Below are 17,620 nucleotides of genomic sequence, written 5' to 3'. Positions count from 1 at the left end.
TGTGACACCCTCCAAAAAAAAAATTTTTTTTTTGAGAATACCGGGGGTTTTGAATGTTTGGTGAAAAAGTACAACTTATTTGGATTATTTTGGTATATAGCAGTATAGCGACTCCCGATCGAAAATTAAGGAAAAAATTGCTCTGAAAATTTTCATTTTTCGAAAAAAGTGACATGTCGGAAATGAGTTCAAATTTCTGACATTGACTAAGTTCTTAGTAAAATTTGATAAGAACAATAATTTTCAGATTATTTTCCACCATTTTCGAAAAAAAATGGACATCCCTGTTAACTTCTCTTGTCATAACACTCGTTCAAATATTGCAAGTTTTCTCATGTGGAGAAACTTCGACTGCTCATAACTCCTCTGAAACTGAAGGAAACAATTTCAAAAACACAGAGCAATTTAAAAATAATTATTGATTTTCAAAAATCATATTTGGAATGTTTTTAGAAAAAATAATTTTTTTCGATTTTTGATAAGGGGGTACCACATGAAATTTTTTTCAAAAACTTGAAAAAAATTTTTTTCGAAAACAACTCAAAACTAGTTATCCAGCTACAAAAAAAGCTAAAAACTATCAATTCTGTTTATTTTCGAAAAAAATTTTTTCAAGTTTTTGAAAAAAATTTCATGTGGTCCCCCCTTATCAAAAATCGAAAAAAATTATTTTTTCTAAAAACATTCCAAATATGATTTTTGAAAATCAATAATTATTTTTAAATTGCTCTGTGTTTTTGAAATTGTTTCCTTCAGTTTCAGAGGAGTTATGAGCAGTCGAAGTTTCTCCACATGAGAAAACTTGCAATATTTGAACGAGTGTTATGACAAGAGAAGTTAACAGGGATGTCCATTTTTTTTCGAAAATGGTGGAAAATAATCTGAAAATTATTGTTCTTATCAAATTTTACTAAGAACTTAGTCAATGTCAGAAATTTGAACTCATTTCCGACATGTCACTTTTTTCGAAAAATGAAAATTTTCAGAGCAATTTTTTCCTTAATTTTCGATCGGGAGTCGCTATACTGCTATATACCAAAATAATCCAAATAAGTTGTACTTTTTCACCAAACATTCAAAACCCCCGGTATTCTCGAAAAAAAAAATTTTTTTTTGGAGGGTGTCACATTTTCACCTAATTCAGGACCAAAAATTGTTTTTTCATATGTTTCATATTTTTGTCAAAAACTACATAAAATTTGCTACAACTATGTGCAAAGCCCATTTTCTCAACAATCCGGTAAAACAATGAAAAAAATTAATGAAAAAAATTTTTCGAAAAAATTGCATTTTCGAAAAATTTCAATTTTTCAAAAACGAGGTCACGTCACAGGAAAACCCTTTACGGGTTATTTTGTCTTGGGAAAACTCATCGAATGAGCAAAAAAAATCAGTATTTTAGGGGGGGCAGTCAAAATACATTCCATGTGAGTATACCAATATAAACCTTCAACATCACACAAATAATTCTAATTTATCTTCTTTGATTGCTTCGCCTTCTTCGCTTTTTTTGGCGTTGCTTTCTTTTCCTCTGCTGGCTCTATTCTCTTCGAGTTCAATGTCTTGACCTGATTTCCTCGGTCCTCCTCCTTCTTGCGAGCAGAGCGTTCCATGTCGGCTTCTCTGTGTTCCATCTGGAAAAGTTGAAAAAATTGAGTGATCCCTATTGTTTGCACTTACCTGGTGTTCAATATGCAAGATTTTATTTCTCAAAGAGGAGAGGAACTTTCTGCTGTATGGAATGTGCAACACTGAAAAACTTCTATTTATCAGGTTTTACGATACTCAGGAACAGTTGGAAACTCTATGGTTACACTGAAATATATAACTCACACGTGTTCTTCTCCTCCAGCATGTCCTTCAAGCGATCCATTTGCCCCACCAAGTGGCGTCCGTGAAACTTTTTGTTATGATGAATCAATCCGGCAATGACATCTGAAAAAGAGCAATATATAACAGAACTAATTAACATTCTCACTTACATGCATCAATAGGACCGAGTAAGTAAGAATCCAAAATAGTTGGTGCACCACGGAAGCAGTACGCATGTTGGCAGAGTTCGGCCATTTCCCCTTCACAATAGACTGGTGGCATCTGGAATATGGATGTTCTGCTTGGTGAAATGTCGTAAGAGAAACAACGTTTATTGAAAATTCCAAAATCAAATTGTGCACAGAAAGAATGGTATAATATATTCAGAACGCAACAAGAGAACACGGGCAAATTGTGAAATACAGAAGAAAAAAACTGAATGATCAAAAGACAAAAGAGAAATTTCTGGAATGAATGAATATTAGCAAAACAAACCTGCAAAATGGTATGAAAATCAGATATATATTAGAAAAAGCTGTTGAATGGAGTGAGTAAAAAAGGAGGAACAAAAATGCAAAGTAAGGAACAGATGGCTCACGAGTGGATTTGAATTCTCATTTCTCAGGATGATGGAAAATGCAGAAACAGTCAAAGAGGGGGGCGTGCGCTAAACGAATCTTTGGGAAATTGTGGTTTTCTTATCCTTGATAACTCCAATTTTTGAATTTACAATACAATTCTTCTTTTTGCATTCACACCGAACAAATGAAATCTACACTCCGAGTGAATGACTACAAAATAAGTCAAATTGTATTTTTGAACTAGCAAATAAAAAAATCTTGAAGTTGCACGGAAACAGAAATACAAAATGTAATTGACGCTAAGTAATCATTTGATAAAACTGTTAATTGTAGAGAAGTCAGGCACTCTCAATTCTTTGCGTCTCTTGCAGTCAAACAAGCTAGAGTTTAATAGTGCATAACTCAGATTCTACAGTAACTGGCTAAAAGTAGCCAACTACAAAAACATAGAGTTCAAGAAAATCCCAAATTCAAAGATGTTGCTTTTTCAAAATCAAACCGGTACTGTCTGTCAAAACGTTCCTTTTTTTTGAAAAAAAGTTACTAAAAACTGTAAAATTCCTACAAAATTCTCGTATTTATCCGGTTACACAACAAATCACAAAATAAGAACATTAGAGTAACAATGGCAACAGTCAAGCAAACCGCTGGAAAAAAGTAGAACAAGAGCCGATACCCTGCAAAGAGAGTACCGATCACGCCACGATCACAAATCGGGAGAATTCCAGTGTGCGGTTCCATCAAAATTGGGAATGCAGTTTAGTATCATGGGAATCGGAAAAAAGAAGGTGGAGAAAACTATGAAAACGATGGGGTTTTATAGTTTTATAGTTTTCGGAAAAAACGCACGGTCATGGTATAATAATTCAATTATAGAGTGTGAAAATTGCTAATTGAATTGCTAACATTCTGAGATAACATCTAAAAATTACACAACAATTTTCTGTCCGCCACTTCCTCAGGCAAGGACACTTTCTCGGGAAAAAAACCATGGTAATGATTACAACATTGCTGGTGAAATGTTTATCTAGAGAAGAGATCAGTTTCATAATTCAATTAGGATTCATGAAATGACTAATTAGAGTTCATTATTCTTAAAACTTTGAATTTAATGACTTAACTTTGTGTTGTTGTGTCAAGAAGGTTTTCCAGGTATCAATTTTTTCAGACTAAGCTAATACAACGACCCAAATTTTCGTTAATTGGAGAGAATTCATTCGTCAGCACGAAAACTTTGAAGATCAGACGGCTATAAGAAACTTTGAAGAGATCGGTGTCGTCAGCCTCTTGTGCGCAACCTTGATTTACAACCCACCACCCTTTCCACCAAGCTCAAGTCTAATTGTTTTTCAAGAAGTCTACCTTTTTTTCCAAAATGTTTCATTAATAACAAATAGTTCAAGTGTGGTCATGATTTTTCATAAGAGTTGTGCCTTTTAGGGGAGAACGGAAACGTTCGCAAAAACAAAAATTGGACGGACTCTGACATTACTAGTGATCATATTATTTTATTCAGAATGAGTAAAATTGAAAAAAAGAAGAAGTGTGACATTAAAATGCAGGAAGAATAAGAGGAGAAGAAAGAGAGGGAATGGGAGATATTCAAATACTGTTGCACTTTTAGAATAAGGGGAAGACATGATAATGAGAAAGAGGAGGTGAGGGGTGCATCAGCATAAGAGTGCAGATGGGTCACAAAAAGGTACCGACTATGATAAATCTATCAAAATGAGCAGTACAGGGGTGACTATCAAAAATTTGAATTTCTCGCGTTTCGAATTCGTGTTTGATTAAGAAAAAACTTGGAAAAAAGTAGAATTGCATCGGTAGGGGCATTTTAGGAAAAAATCAAAACACCGAGACTGAGAAATTTCTTGATCGGGATATATAGAAAACAGAAGTTATTTATAGGCATACTGTATTCAATTTGACCATTCGAACGAAGATCTGAAATTTGGGATATGGTGAAGTATAGTTCTGTATATGTTAATTATGACAATTATATTGGCTGAAATTATTTCGAAAAGGTCGTTCGGTATTCAGAAATGATGTTTCTTCCACCCCATTATAAGAGCAGTGCGATTTGACCTGTTACCTGAACAAATGACTGAAATTCTATTCTTGAAAAACTTTCAAGATTCCTATGTTCTCATCAAATTTCAGATTTCAAGTGGGTCGAATTCTTCCCCACCTTCTCTCTCCCCTCACCCATCTCAAAATTCGGTCTATGTGTTCCAGACTTGAAACGTTTTTGAACTTTGGCCAAATGCGTCCGAAACCCAATTTGAACAAATTGTCTTCTTTGCTGCTTCTTCTTTCTTCTTTTTTCAATTTGTCGTGCTTGTTGGAACATTTTTTCCGATAAACGAATTGAGTTGTAGAAAATTGTTTCTTGTTTTAAATTGGAAGATAATCCGGTTTTTGTGGGCACAAAGCTATTCTGTTGGTTTCTGTTCAGAGTTCTTCCTGGCTAACGAATAGATGCTTCCCTCGAAACCAAAGAATGACCGGTCATCAGGTCAAACTGAAAAGAAGTTGCGAAATAGAATGTTGTCTGAGATGATTTTGTGTAATTACAGTTCTGAAACAGAAAAAAAAACGTATTATCGGTTCACGAACACTTGCCGGGGGTCTTAAAGACGCAAAGAATTCGTCGCAATGGGTCTCGTAGTTGAAAGCATGAAAAAGCGTAGTAAAAATGTTTAAAATTGTCATAAAATAGAGTTGTCAACCCATTTCAACTATGAGGCCCATCCGAACAAATTCCATGCGCCTTCAACACACCCGGAAAAAGTTCACAAACCGACAATAACTGTTAACAACCTCAAATATCCTACTCTGAGTAGGGATTTATTTTCCTCATAAAGACTGACATGGTGGAGAAGGATGAGCAAGAACAGGTATGAGTTCAAAACTCAATATCTTCATTTCGAAGAAAGGTATCAAAAAATTTTCAACTATATTCATGAAAAATTTCATCAGTTGACAAAAATTGAAGAGCTGTGAAGCCAATAAGCTTACAGTGCTACAAATTTGAAGTTAGTGCAAAAATAAAATTATGTAAATATAATGACAGCCTTTTTGGTTTAGCGGTTTTTGATATTTGAATTTCTCAATTTAATCGTAATCACTAATGAAATGTTTGACTCTGAAATTCTCATCTTGAAGTGGCTACAACTGAATTAATATTTCTTCAATGGCTAAATGTTCAATGTTATAGGATCGTGTTGTTACTGTCCAGCCATGATTGGTGTATATCTATATGATAGCTATAAAATAGGTCATTATAGGTATAAGAGAGCTGATGATAGGATGTGGTATTTGTGCAGTGAACTATTGAACAGGTCATTCTAGACGCCGTGTTACCTGTGATCTCATGAAACATGGATATATGGACAGATGGTTCTGGGGTATCAGGGAAGAAGTGTGCAACTCGCACTATTCAATACACGCGAGTGATTATTTTTTTAAAAAAATTTTGAAGATAAACAGTCAGTCAAGAACTGGTGGAGTCTCCTACCATTTGGTTTTTGATCTTTGATATTTTCTAATTTTTTAATTGTTTCTCAGTCCCAAATTTTTGTTTCATTTGATTGCTTTTCTGAAAATTTCTTGTATTATTTGTTTTTCTTGTCTTTTGTGTTATTTCTAGCTCATTTTCATTCAAAATCCCAAAAAAGGTTCAACTTTTTTGAATGTTGCTAACTTGCGAAAACGGAACAAGAATGTTTCACTGCAATTGAATTGTGAATTTTCTAACGGAAAATTTGACATTTCTTGACGAGTTCTTTTTGACTGATTTGACGTCTTTTTGTGTGCTCGTTAGAATGCATGAAACTCAATTTATTTGCCTCAAATGTTCGGCAAAAAAGTTCCGCAAAATGTCGCCAAATCAGTCAATCACGTCCAAATGGGCGCTGCCACCGGAGAATGAGCAAAGTTCTCCTACTGTAACTCAAGACTTCCGTTGTGTTGTCAAGATTTTCTGTATAAAAAAGAGAACCACGGAGTAACAAGTGGAATCTTTATTGTCTATTTAAAAGCAATCATCTATAGAGTAATTGGACCATAAAACAACAGAACTTGAGGTAATATTAACTGGATCGTATTGAATCAATAAATAAAAACAATGCCCCCAGGAATGAGCATCAAACGTCATAGAGGTAGGTTATTGAGGTAAGAAAAACAGCGAGATAAAAAAAAAAGGGTACATAATAAGACAAGATTTCCATCAGTAAGAAAAGGAATCTAAGAGTGACTTCTGGTAATATGAAGATAAGTTTCAGCGGTAGAATTGCCGAACTCATTGCTAGCGGTACAGTAGTAAGCTCCCAAATCAGTAAAAGTAATGTTATGAATGAACAGGTCTCCTCGTTTCTTGATCTGATAGCGTCCCTCTTGGTTGGTGATCTCTCGGTCTTCGAAGGTCCAAGTCCAGACGCTGGGACGGTCGGAACGGCAAATCAGGGTGGCGGTGTTACCGAAGTTCTCAGCACGAGACTCGGTCCAGGTAGTGATGATCGGAGCGGAATCGATGATATCGGTGTTGATATGACAAGGCTTGAGTTGACCTTCTGAGAATTAGAAGTTAGAAATGAGTCTAATTTTAGTTTAGTTTAGTTTCCACAGTACTTACCAACAGTGATTTCGGCAGTGCTCTCAATAACATCGTAACCGTTGTATCCAACACACTTGAAAACTCCGGATTTCGGGCATCCGACATGAAGAGAAGAAGCCAAGACTCCGGTCTCAGTAGGTTCAAGTCCACGATTCAAAAGTTTCTCCTCCATATTAATATAGCCATCAGCTTGAAGTAGGCGGCCGTTGTAAGTCCACTGTATAATTGGAGTTGGGGTACCACCAATCTCACAGTGAAGAACCATTTTCTCTTCGACAGCAACAGTCTTGTTCTCAAGCGGGACAGCTACACCAATTATGTGATTGTTTTTAATCCAGTCATTGTCAAGTTTTTCCAACATTTTCGGGTTCCACCAGAGAGGCTGAAAAATTGAAAAATGCTGCATAGTTTTACTACTATTTCATTGAACTAACCTCGTTTATTTTGGCCTTTTGGGCAGCAACATGACCGGCAACCAAGGTAAGAATCGCAAGAAATATCTTCATTTTCTTGAACCAGCAATCGTCAACGAGAATAGTCGGATGGGAGTTTCTCCGGAAGCAACCAGAGGAGTCTTCTCTTTTGTAGAAGAATGAATTTCGGATGAGCCTCTGGTGGGAGCCGTTTCTCAGTGGGCGGAGCTAATTTCATGTTCTCTTCGTTTTGTTGCATTCTTTCTAAGAGGCGGAGCCCAGTGGTACATGAGAGCATCGAAAACCTTAGAAGATCAACAAACAAATAAATGAAAAAAAAAACTTTATTAAATTATTAAAAAGAATAACAAGAAGAGGACAAAAAATTACAGGAGAAGATATGAGATATGATTTGAAAATTAGGTGACAATAATTTTAAAAAAACTGATATTTTAGATTTTGTCCAACACTTGTGACTTGTAAATGTTGAATTTTGCAGAGTGCTTGTCTTGGATTTCTTTAGCGATCTGAAATATTCACTTATAAGAAAATTTGTGAAAAATCGATGCATTTTTACCTTATTCTTCAATGCAATCATATTTTTCTTGTATGCTTTGTCTTTTTTGTTTGGGAACGAAGCCACAACGTTATTCTTACAACTGACCGCTCCGCAGTTGCAGCCACCAGGTAAATACTTCGAATATTCTGAGCCATAATCCAGATTTAGCTGAAAATTAGTTTGATGAACGATTTAAAAGTTCTAATCTAGAAATACCTCGTCTCCTGGAAATATGCTTTCGGTGGTCACAACCAGTAACCTGATGTTGGAGGGCGAAAAGCTTTTTTGATAAACTCTCAAAACTTCCACATTCGACTCGCATTTTGTGTTGAAGGTCCTTGCCACGTTGCCAATATGTTTTGGATCGATGTACAAACATGTCCTGTACGCTTTTCGCATTGACTTCTCCAATTCTTCTGGGCAATGTCCCATGACCTTCAGCAGCTTTGTAACAACATCACTACGGTATGGGTTTACTACTTGATACGCATAATCTCTTTCCACAAGATCATGGGATTTTACTGCTTCGCCAGTGAACTCTGCGATAACTGTTCCTGAAAAAGAGACAATAAACCACTGCGAGAACTTTGAAGTTTACAACTATGGAAAAGCTTACTAACCTGCTGGTATGCAATTTTGAGACTTTACTTGAAATCCAAGATTTTTGTTTTTTCTCTCAAGTTCAAAGGAATTCAGCTTCTTGTCTACCAGAAGAGTCACATTGTTGGTGCAGTGACCTTTGCAGTGGCATAACTCAGAGCACGCAAACCCAATGACATTATCGAAAGATCCTGGTTTTAGGTAGACTGGCTTGTGTGTGGCCTGAAAACTTTATTGAATATACTAAAACGTTTTACTTGGAAACATGTTCTATCTAACTTACAAATTCTGTTGGTTTGTAATCATACTCCAAAAAATCTTTTTTGTTGTCCACTTTCTTTCCATCTTTCTTCTTTCCAATTTGAAATTCTTCCCTTAGTTTCAAGTTAGTCTGATAACACGGGCAACTCGGATTTTCCCAACATTTCACTACTGGCGTTTGATCGTGGCAATCACATTTTATCTGAAAGTGTGATACATTTCACATTGGAAATTTTTGTAATTTGCCTTACATTTTTCATTTCCTCTTCAATCTGTTTGTCCAATTCATCCAGTTTTGCTCTTCTGGTGACATTTGTGTCCGAGTATTTGTAAGTCAACGAAGGTGGAATATCAACTTCGTTGACATTTCTTGAAATGTCACAGTAGACTGGAATCACTTCTTTCCTATTTCCAGTGATATTTTGCATAATTCTGATTCTCTTTTTCGATAATCTGGAAATAGTATTAACTGAAGTTTTTAAAAACAAAAGAAAATTATTTCTCCTTGTTTTCTACACCATCTTTGTAGTATACAACTTTTTGTAAGGACACTTTCCTGTCTATTATGATCATTTTAGGACGACAATTTACAAATAGCTCTATTTTGCACTGAAAATAGTATATTTGTAAGAGAAATTTTTGTTGATGGAGTGCCCATACTAGGAGTGCCCATACTAGAAACTCGTCAACTACAAAAATGAAGTTCAACTCTTGATCTGTACATCCATGAAAATTTTACTTGGTAGGACAATCATTGATACCATGACACAATCTCAAAGTTGGAAAGCTTCTTAGAGAAAACGGTCAAAGTTGTTTGAATTATGGCTATTACTGTACTTTAGATTCACTCACTTTTTGTTGGTTTTTGATGATCCTGGCTTTTGAGTGCTCATCCGTTTTGCTACTTTTTTCTTCTGATTTTCAAAATTTTCTTCCAAATTTTTAATAACATGATGCGTTTTATACTCAATGACGTCTTGTTCAATAGTTTCTGGCATTTTAAATTCCAAGTGTTCCTTCAGCATTGGATCATCTTCAATCATCTGACGACGGCGAGTTTCTGCGGCAACAAATGTTGCATTCTCATCATAATCAACTGTTTGAACACTTTCTTTGATCAACTGGGTCATTATTTTCGTCTAACTCGTAGTTCTGAAAAAAAAACATCCATCAATGTCTTTTACACCGAATTCACTCTATTTCTAACTATTTCAATTTCAATGTTGAACTTACAGGTTTCTGGACGGTATCCACATGCATAGCATCTTCTTCTTTTTCTTGCATTCTTCTCATTTCTCTGTCGCGTGCTGATTCTTTATTTTTCTCCAATTCATCCTGTTTTTTCCACTCCTTCTGTTTTTGCTCTCTTAGCTGTACAGTCGTTCCTCGCATACTTCTTTTTGGGAGTTCAGACGAATTTTCAGTTGAACCTTCTTGATGTTCATCAGTTCCAATATCTTCCATATCTTCGTCATCATCCTTGACAAGTGGGATGTCAGCATCAACTTGTTGCTCTTCTTCGTCTCCATCATCTTCTTGAATTCTGGGATTGTCTTCGAATTCAACGTATTCAACTGGGTCAAATCTCAAAAATCTCTGTTCTTCCCCTTCTGCCTCTATTGCATCCTCCTCCTCTTGCACTTCTTCTGTCTTTTGAATTATAGTCTCTTCTTCGTCATTTTCCGGAACATTTTCTTTGTCAGTTCTAGCTCTCTTAGCTGGTGGTGGATTTGATGATCCTGCAATAATCAATAGATAACAAATACTATTCACAGCAGAGCACAGATAAAAGATTATCGTATTTTATTATATAACTTTTGCAGCAAAAAATGCGTTTGATATCATTGTTCCCAATTAATTTTTGTCATAACTTGCCAGATCTTCCAATTTTAAAAAATTAGTTTTCAGTTTTCAGTAAACTTTTGTCTGTCGGAATGAGATTATTTTGAAACCCATGCTCCCTTCGGCGTGTTTAGCTGCGTTCTTATGAAAATTCCAAAGATTGTTGTCACTTTAGATGTAATACAAGTAAAACAGCCGGTGGCGATCAAAGGCACACGCAAATACATACTTTATGAAAAGTTATCAGGACCGTAAAAATGATATTCTTGAACAGTTAATTTGTTCTTAGAGACTGTAACAAGATTCGTCGTACTTTCTCTGATAAACTGGCAGGCTCTCTTACACCGGCAATAAAAATGAAGAGTCGAAAAATCGACCGACTTGCCGTACTATATAAGAAAATTTGGTGAGTTAGCTATTCTCAGCTTTGATTTTCACCCATTTTTCACATCAAATCGTTTTAACTCTTTTATGCTTTGTTGTGTCGAGCAATCTAGATTGTGAAAACATGGAGCGTCTTATAGGAAACCAGAGTTTACCGGCATACTAATCTATTTCTAGCTCATCTCTGTTGCCTGTCGCACGCCACCTGGATAGCGCCAATTTTCAGCTAAATGTTGCAAAAAATTGTCGATTTTGAGTATTTAAAAGTGTTCTTTTGAGTCTCTTCGTATATCATTTGACGACTTTAACGATAATGAACATGTATCTGACAACAGTGATTCAGCCGAGTGGTGATATTCACTTCTGGACTTTTACTGCAATGTTGGAACACATTGATGCTGACACTTGGAGAAATATGTTTTGGCCAAAACGTCTCGCACTATTCTCGTAACCGAAAAAATGGTGAAAACTATGCAGAAAAAGGAAATTTTCAGGTCGTTCTGCACGATACAGTAGGTTAGTTTGATTTTTTTCTCAAATATCTCACTTTTTAACCAAAAATTCTTCTATTTTTGAGAGTTTTGGTTCGCTGGATGTATCGTATCAAGTTTTCTTGCTTACATATCAACTACACCACAAAAAGAAGATATTGAAATTCAATTTTTCGAATGCTTTTCTACCTTCCCAACCTAATTATTCTAAATGTGCACTACTTTTTAACATTGGTTTTGAGAAAACATAAACACTTACCAGAACCATCATCCTTATTAAAGTTTAAAAAATTGGGGAGAAATCCAAACATCACTAGTAGAAGAACAGTTACTAAGCTTCCTGAAAACTAAAGTATAGGTGGAAAACAAAGAGGAAAGATGTATTCATTGACGATCCTATGAACCAATGACAAAAAGAAAGTAGAAAAGAGGATATGTAAGGTGTATGCATGCTAGTGTGAGTAGGTAGATAGATGTTGTGTCATAGCGAGAGAGTCCATAATGAGAAGAGTCATTAGGTCACTACCGTATACCTCGTAGAGAACAGACAGATGGGACTGTCGAAATGCGCGGGATTTTTTGAATTGTGTTTTTGGGAACATTCCATTTGAGCAAATGTGGAAGACTGTCTAATTAACAGAGTACTTCATTAAAACAAAGATGGACATTTTCTATTGAAAACGGCCAACATTGCTAAATCATGGCCATTACTGTAGTTCAACGGTCATTCAAATATCAACAAAAAAACTTACTCGTCAAGACTCCTTATAACGGAATTTTCCCAAAATTTTGCTTCTTCTTCTAGTTGTTCCATATATCGTTCCCACTTCTTTTGTTCTTCTTCCTCTCTCTTCCTTTTGCGATAGCTCTCCTCGAGCTGTTTTCTCTTTTTCCTCATGTCGAACAATTTTTGTGCCTCGGCATTTCTTTTCCGCTCTTCTTCTTTAGTGAAACGTGTGAAGTTGTACTTCTCGCGTAGGTAGCTCTCCGAGATTCCATTGTACTTTGAGCTGTAACAAGACGAAGTTTATAGATATGTTTTCCACATGAATTTTTTGGAATTCGTTATACATAGATCTTCTAATCAAAGCCAGAACTCACTTGGCCTTAGTATCCCAATTCACGACTTTCGGTCCGCTGGTATGAGGTCTTTCGGGAACACTTCTTGCTGGGATGTGTCTAAACATTTCAATTAAATTGACTGATTGTTATTAGTGATCTACTCTCTACACATCAAAATATCTGCTCTTGATTGTATTATGATTTGAGGTTCACCTTCTTGGGACAATTTTTTGCGCCGCCTCTCTGGGATCGTATTGATTCGACGGTTGACCTGAATCCTTTGACGATGACGACGATGAAGATTCTCGACGAGAACTGTAACACAAATAAAGTTTTGAGATGTTCGAGAAAGCTTTACTCACTTCTTGTGCTCCATTTCTTCCTGTTATATCAAACGGAGACTTGATGGGAGTACTTTGAGAAACCTGAAAACACAAAGGTAACATGTTGGAAAGTTTTTCACAGGATCATAAGAGTTTCTGGTAGTATTCTGAATTAGAACAGAAAGAAAACAGAAAATCAGAAACAAAATGAAGAATTATTTGAGATAGAACTCGTGAACTAACCAGGTGCCAAAAAGTAGTGAGCGGAGGAAAAGAGAAAGGATTTGGTAAACACAAAATTCGACTATATTCTCCTGAGAGTAATATGTGAGTAATGAGTGAATGAGGAAAATTTTGTCTAATGAGAGCTTTTACTTGGACGTTTAACATCTGCGCTCAGGGAGCAGCGATGTTCAATCCCTGGCAACGAGCGACTCGAAACGTACTGGCACACGTTTTGACTCACGTCCGAAATGAAAACAGCGCTTAATTATAGAGGATCAGAGGAACCATAGAAGCGAGAGGTAGGTAGGTTCCCCCAAGAATATGGAAATTTAGTCTTTTGACGTGGTTACAAGAAATGGTTCAATATATAGATAAGGAAGTCCTCAGTAAATATAAAAATCGGCTGGCAGATTTTGAGACAAGAAAACAATTCAAATCAGTCACACTTGTCATAGCCCGGCCCAGGCCGGGCTTTAAATTTTTTTTTTTTTCAAAAAATGACCCTTTTCCAATTTTTTTTTAAAAATTAGGAAAATTTTCATCGAAATTGAGACCATTTCTGATGATTTCTCAGAATTTGTTCTAGTTCTGAATGACAGTCCAAAGTTTGACTTCTTCGCGAAGAAAATATAAACTTTGGCGCCAAAATATCCGGGCTTTGCTGACAAGGCCCGGCCCGTGCCTTGACAAGTATGAAATCATTCAAATGTGCTAACTGAAAAAAATAAAGGCATAAATGGATAAGAACCGCGCTAATATAACACTTGCTTATGAGGGAATGAAGATAAACTACCCATATACATTTTCTTACTGACTATGCAAGAATATCATTGCTGACATCACCTCTACTAGCCAATGAACAGCCACGGGTGCACTAGATGCACGAAAGGTCACACCTGAGAGTTTGGAGGCATCGTTAGCTGTATGAGAAAAAAGAAGCTGTTCAGGCACGCACGGGGAGAAAGGCATGAAAATGGTTTCTTCGCTCCCTACAGATGCCTTCGCGAACATTAAGCGTGAAACATTTTATTGAAACGATTTTATTACCCTGGGAGCCAATCGTCATAAAACCCGAAACATGAAGTTGTTTTTATTACCAGAATCAACCATCTTTTATTTTCAGGAATTGTTCTTAATTTCTTTCGTATTTCTTAAATTCGACAATTGAGATGTGAGGTGCCTATTTTGTCATTCTTGTTCCATCAAGTTCTATGTACATCTCCAATACACTTTTCTGAGCCACCCAAGAAGGATACTGTATGGAAGAGCGAGGAGGGGCACAAATTGGTATTGCGCAATAGCTATCATGCGTCTCTCTTCTGAGACGGGAAGAGGATTACCTACACTTCGTTTTGCTTTCCGGTGTACTTCTTGGCGAAATGACATCACTATATATGCACCTTGTTAAATAACATCAGTATATGATCATGACTGTAAAACATCTCCTGTAGTATATAACTTGTCTATATCTTGTAATGTAATCTTATTTTTGGATGTCATTTAGTATACTAATGTATGTATACCAATTTATTTTGCAACTAATCATGAATAACAAAAAAGAACAAAGAATCTACAAGGCAACCGATTTATGTGAAGAAATTGTCGAAAATATCGGAAAATCATTGATCGTGATAATTACAACGTTTTTTATTAAGAACCTTGATTTTTGACTTGAGCCAGCTTAACATGAACCTGAAGTTTTTTCACTAAAATCAATTTTTGAAAAGAATCTGAATTGTGCAGTGAACTCTAGTGAATGATTTACCCGGATTAAAAAACTTCTTAATTTTTTGTGAAAAAAAAAATCTTCTCTTTAACTTCTCCGCTACGGACAACCCCAAACTTGGTCAGATATCAATTTGGTGTTCATTCCTCCTCATCTTCCAATTCTAAACTCTCCTCACATGTCAATGGGTATTAAGAGGGTCACCAGGGATCAGCGCATCGTATTTCATAAACATTTTCCTTTCTTACTCAAGTACACTGTTTATTAGGTAACAACTTTTTATGGCATCGAGCTCGGAAGTTTATGGCCGGACAAGGACTAGAGAAATATATGTGTTGTATAGGAACGCCTACGTGAAACCCTAGTCACGTGCCCCGGTTATTCTAAGTATTCATTTCCCTTAGAATTCAGTTCTTAATAAAGTAAAGAGTAAAGAACCACGTGTATCGTCTCTCTCCAATAGCAAAGTAGCTATACAATATTGGCGATCAGGAATCAAAAGAACAAGACGCAGTGAGCAATATGGGAAAACCAAGTGGAGGTAAAGAAGTGAAGACAGAAGATGTGTTGGGAGGAATAATGCAGCAGTTGACGTTGTTGAATGAGAGATCAGAACAGTTAATGGAGGAGAATCGTGAGTTGAGAGCAGAGCAACGAGCCGTAGCAGGTAGATCGAGTGAGAAGAGTAATGCTCGCCTAATGGCCGAGTTATCGAAAAGAATTCCAAAATTCTCGTATTCCTTGTCGGAGCCAGACTCCTTCAAGAGGTGGATAGCGCGAAATGAGTTGATTTTTACGGAAGATGGAGCAGATTTGACGGAGAGAGAACGTACGAGATTGTTGATTGGATGTTTGGAGGAAGCAACATACCAGAGATATATAGATGCGCAAAGAGATGAGACGGATGTATTCGATATTGGATATGAGAACACTGTGAAAGCGTTGCACAAAGTTTTTGGAGGACATAGAAGTATGATGATAAGAAGACAGAAGTGCTTGGAGATGAGCCGTTCGAGTGGAATGTATGGAGACCCTTTGGAATATACTAATAGTGTTGGAGAGGCCGTTATGGAGGCGAAGTTGTCGAGTATGACGAGTGATGATTGGTCGATTTTTCTGTTTCTTCGTGGATTAGATATGCCTGGTGATGCTAAAGCAAAAGTTTGGTTGATGCAGTTCGTGGAACAAAGTGAGAAAAATGGTCAGAAGTTGAAATTGGCAGATGTACATGATGAGTGGTGTCGCTATATGCAACTGAAAGTGCAAACTGAGGTAGTGTCAAGCACCACCGCGAACCCTCACGAGGAAGTGAATGTTTGTGCCATCGAAAAGCGAGACGAGAGAAGAAGTGATCACAGGACGAGTAGTTATAGAGGTGGCTTCAGAGGAAGAAGAGAACATTTTGGAAATCGAGTCCTGACATGTTATGGATGCGGAGAACCTGGACACTTTGTATATGACTGTCCTAAGAGAACAAGTGAGCGGAATCGAAGTGATAATCGGTATGTGAACCGGAATGAACCAGAGAGTAGGAAAGTGAACACGATTACGATTCAAACAATACAAGTTGATGGAGTGACCACCGAGGGTCAGACTCGCCCGAGAATGATGGTGAAGGTTGAAGACAAGATGTTGGAGTTCCATTTGGATACGGGAAGTCAGATTACGTTGATTAGTGAAAAGAGTTGGAAAGAGTTGGGAAGTCCATCGTTGAGCGAGGTTCCTTTTAAAGTGGCATGTGCTAATAGAACGGAGTTGGTTGTGAAAGGAAGAGTGAGTGTGAAGTTTGAGTTGAAAGGAGTTACATACTGTGACTATGTGTACGTGACAAATCGCGATATGAATTTGATTGGAATGAGTTGGTTATGTAAGTCACCCGAAATAGAAGCAGTACTTAAGGATATGGTTGCGAATAGTAAGATTGAGGAAGTTGAAGAAGGAGAGCAGACGTCGTGGACGAGTCAGTCGAGTCAAAGAGTTAATCAAGTAAGAGAGATGTCCGAGAGTGAGAAGAATTCGAAGATAGTCGAAAGAAAAGGATGTTTTCGTTGTGGTGGAAGACACGTTCCAGAAAGAGGTTGGGCTGAAAAGAAAGGATGTTACCAGTGCGGAGAGAAAGGTCACATTGCGAAAAGATGCCAGTCGGAGAAGATGTTCTGGAATGGTGCGAATATGAGAATGAGAGGTCGACTGAGCCATGAAGAGAAGGAGAAGTTCGGTAGAAGAGAAGCTAACGGAGAGAACTTTCATGGAGTGTGTCCACTAAAAGTTAATATTCCAGGCTCGGCCTGGAACAACAGATCAGCAGCGGGCAATCAAAGTTGGCGTGATATTGGATATGGAGTCGGGAGAATGAGACCACGCGGACCTTCAATGAGAAACAACTACTGGTTGCCGAGTCACGACAATGACGGATGGTTTTACATGTCGGGTCGGAAGCTTCGCTGGATTTTGGAAGAAAAGTCGAACAGAGCGAACTTTTCATATTGTGGGGGAGGTGTTGTATAGGAACGCCTACGTGAAACCCTAGTCACGTGCCCCGGTTATTCTAAGTATTCATTTCCCTTAGAATTCAGTTCTTAATAAAGTAAAGAGTAAAGAACCACGTGTATCGTCTCTCTCCAATAGCAAAGTAGCTATACAATAATATGTATAAATAGAGAAGGAATTATTAAGAGATCACAATAAGAGTAAACAAAAAGTGGTTACATGAGTCAGGAAAT

General features: G+C 36.9%; 4 protein-coding genes across 4 annotated transcripts; all 4 read right to left on the bottom strand.

The window, feature by feature from the left end:
- Positions 1-1,469: 1,469 nt before the first annotated feature.
- GCK72_025189 (uncharacterized protein) lies at positions 1,470-2,094 on the bottom strand (the record flags this gene model as incomplete). Its single annotated transcript, XM_003098417.2, has 4 exons — positions 1,470-1,634; positions 1,681-1,751; positions 1,834-1,935; positions 1,983-2,094. 4 exons carry the CDS (start codon positions 2,092-2,094, stop codon positions 1,470-1,472), a joined length of 450 nt encoding a protein of 149 aa, XP_003098465.2.
- A 4,547-nt stretch (positions 2,095-6,641) lies between these two features.
- Positions 6,642-7,517, bottom strand: GCK72_025188 (uncharacterized protein; the record flags this gene model as incomplete). The annotated part of the gene is made up of 3 exons (XM_003098422.2): positions 6,642-6,967; positions 7,030-7,393; positions 7,446-7,517. 3 exons carry the CDS (start codon positions 7,515-7,517, stop codon positions 6,642-6,644), a joined length of 762 nt encoding a protein of 253 aa, XP_003098470.2.
- Positions 7,518-7,876: 359 nt separating this feature from the next.
- GCK72_025187 (uncharacterized protein) lies at positions 7,877-11,872 on the bottom strand (the record flags this gene model as incomplete). The annotated part of the gene is made up of 9 exons (XM_053736229.1): positions 7,877-7,951; positions 8,002-8,151; positions 8,200-8,537; positions 8,604-8,805; positions 8,867-9,046; positions 9,096-9,297; positions 9,697-9,965; positions 10,078-10,583; positions 11,821-11,872. The coding sequence occupies 9 exons, from the start codon at positions 11,870-11,872 to the stop codon at positions 7,877-7,879; spliced, it is 1,974 nt and encodes a 657-aa protein (XP_053579795.1).
- A 437-nt stretch (positions 11,873-12,309) lies between these two features.
- Positions 12,310-12,999, bottom strand: GCK72_025186 (uncharacterized protein; the record flags this gene model as incomplete). Its single annotated transcript, XM_053736228.1, has 4 exons — positions 12,310-12,571; positions 12,663-12,740; positions 12,837-12,938; positions 12,986-12,999. 4 exons carry the CDS (start codon positions 12,997-12,999, stop codon positions 12,310-12,312), a joined length of 456 nt encoding a protein of 151 aa, XP_053579794.1.
- Between the last annotated feature and the right edge of the window lie 4,621 nt (positions 13,000-17,620).

The sequence above is a fragment of the Caenorhabditis remanei genome, chromosome X, assembly GCF_010183535.1.
Source record: "Caenorhabditis remanei strain PX506 chromosome X, whole genome shotgun sequence".
In the NCBI taxonomy this organism is placed as follows: Eukaryota; Metazoa; Nematoda; class Chromadorea; order Rhabditida; family Rhabditidae; genus Caenorhabditis; species Caenorhabditis remanei.
The sequence above is the reverse complement of the archived record's forward strand: the minus strand, read 5'-3'. Positions and strand labels throughout refer to the sequence as shown.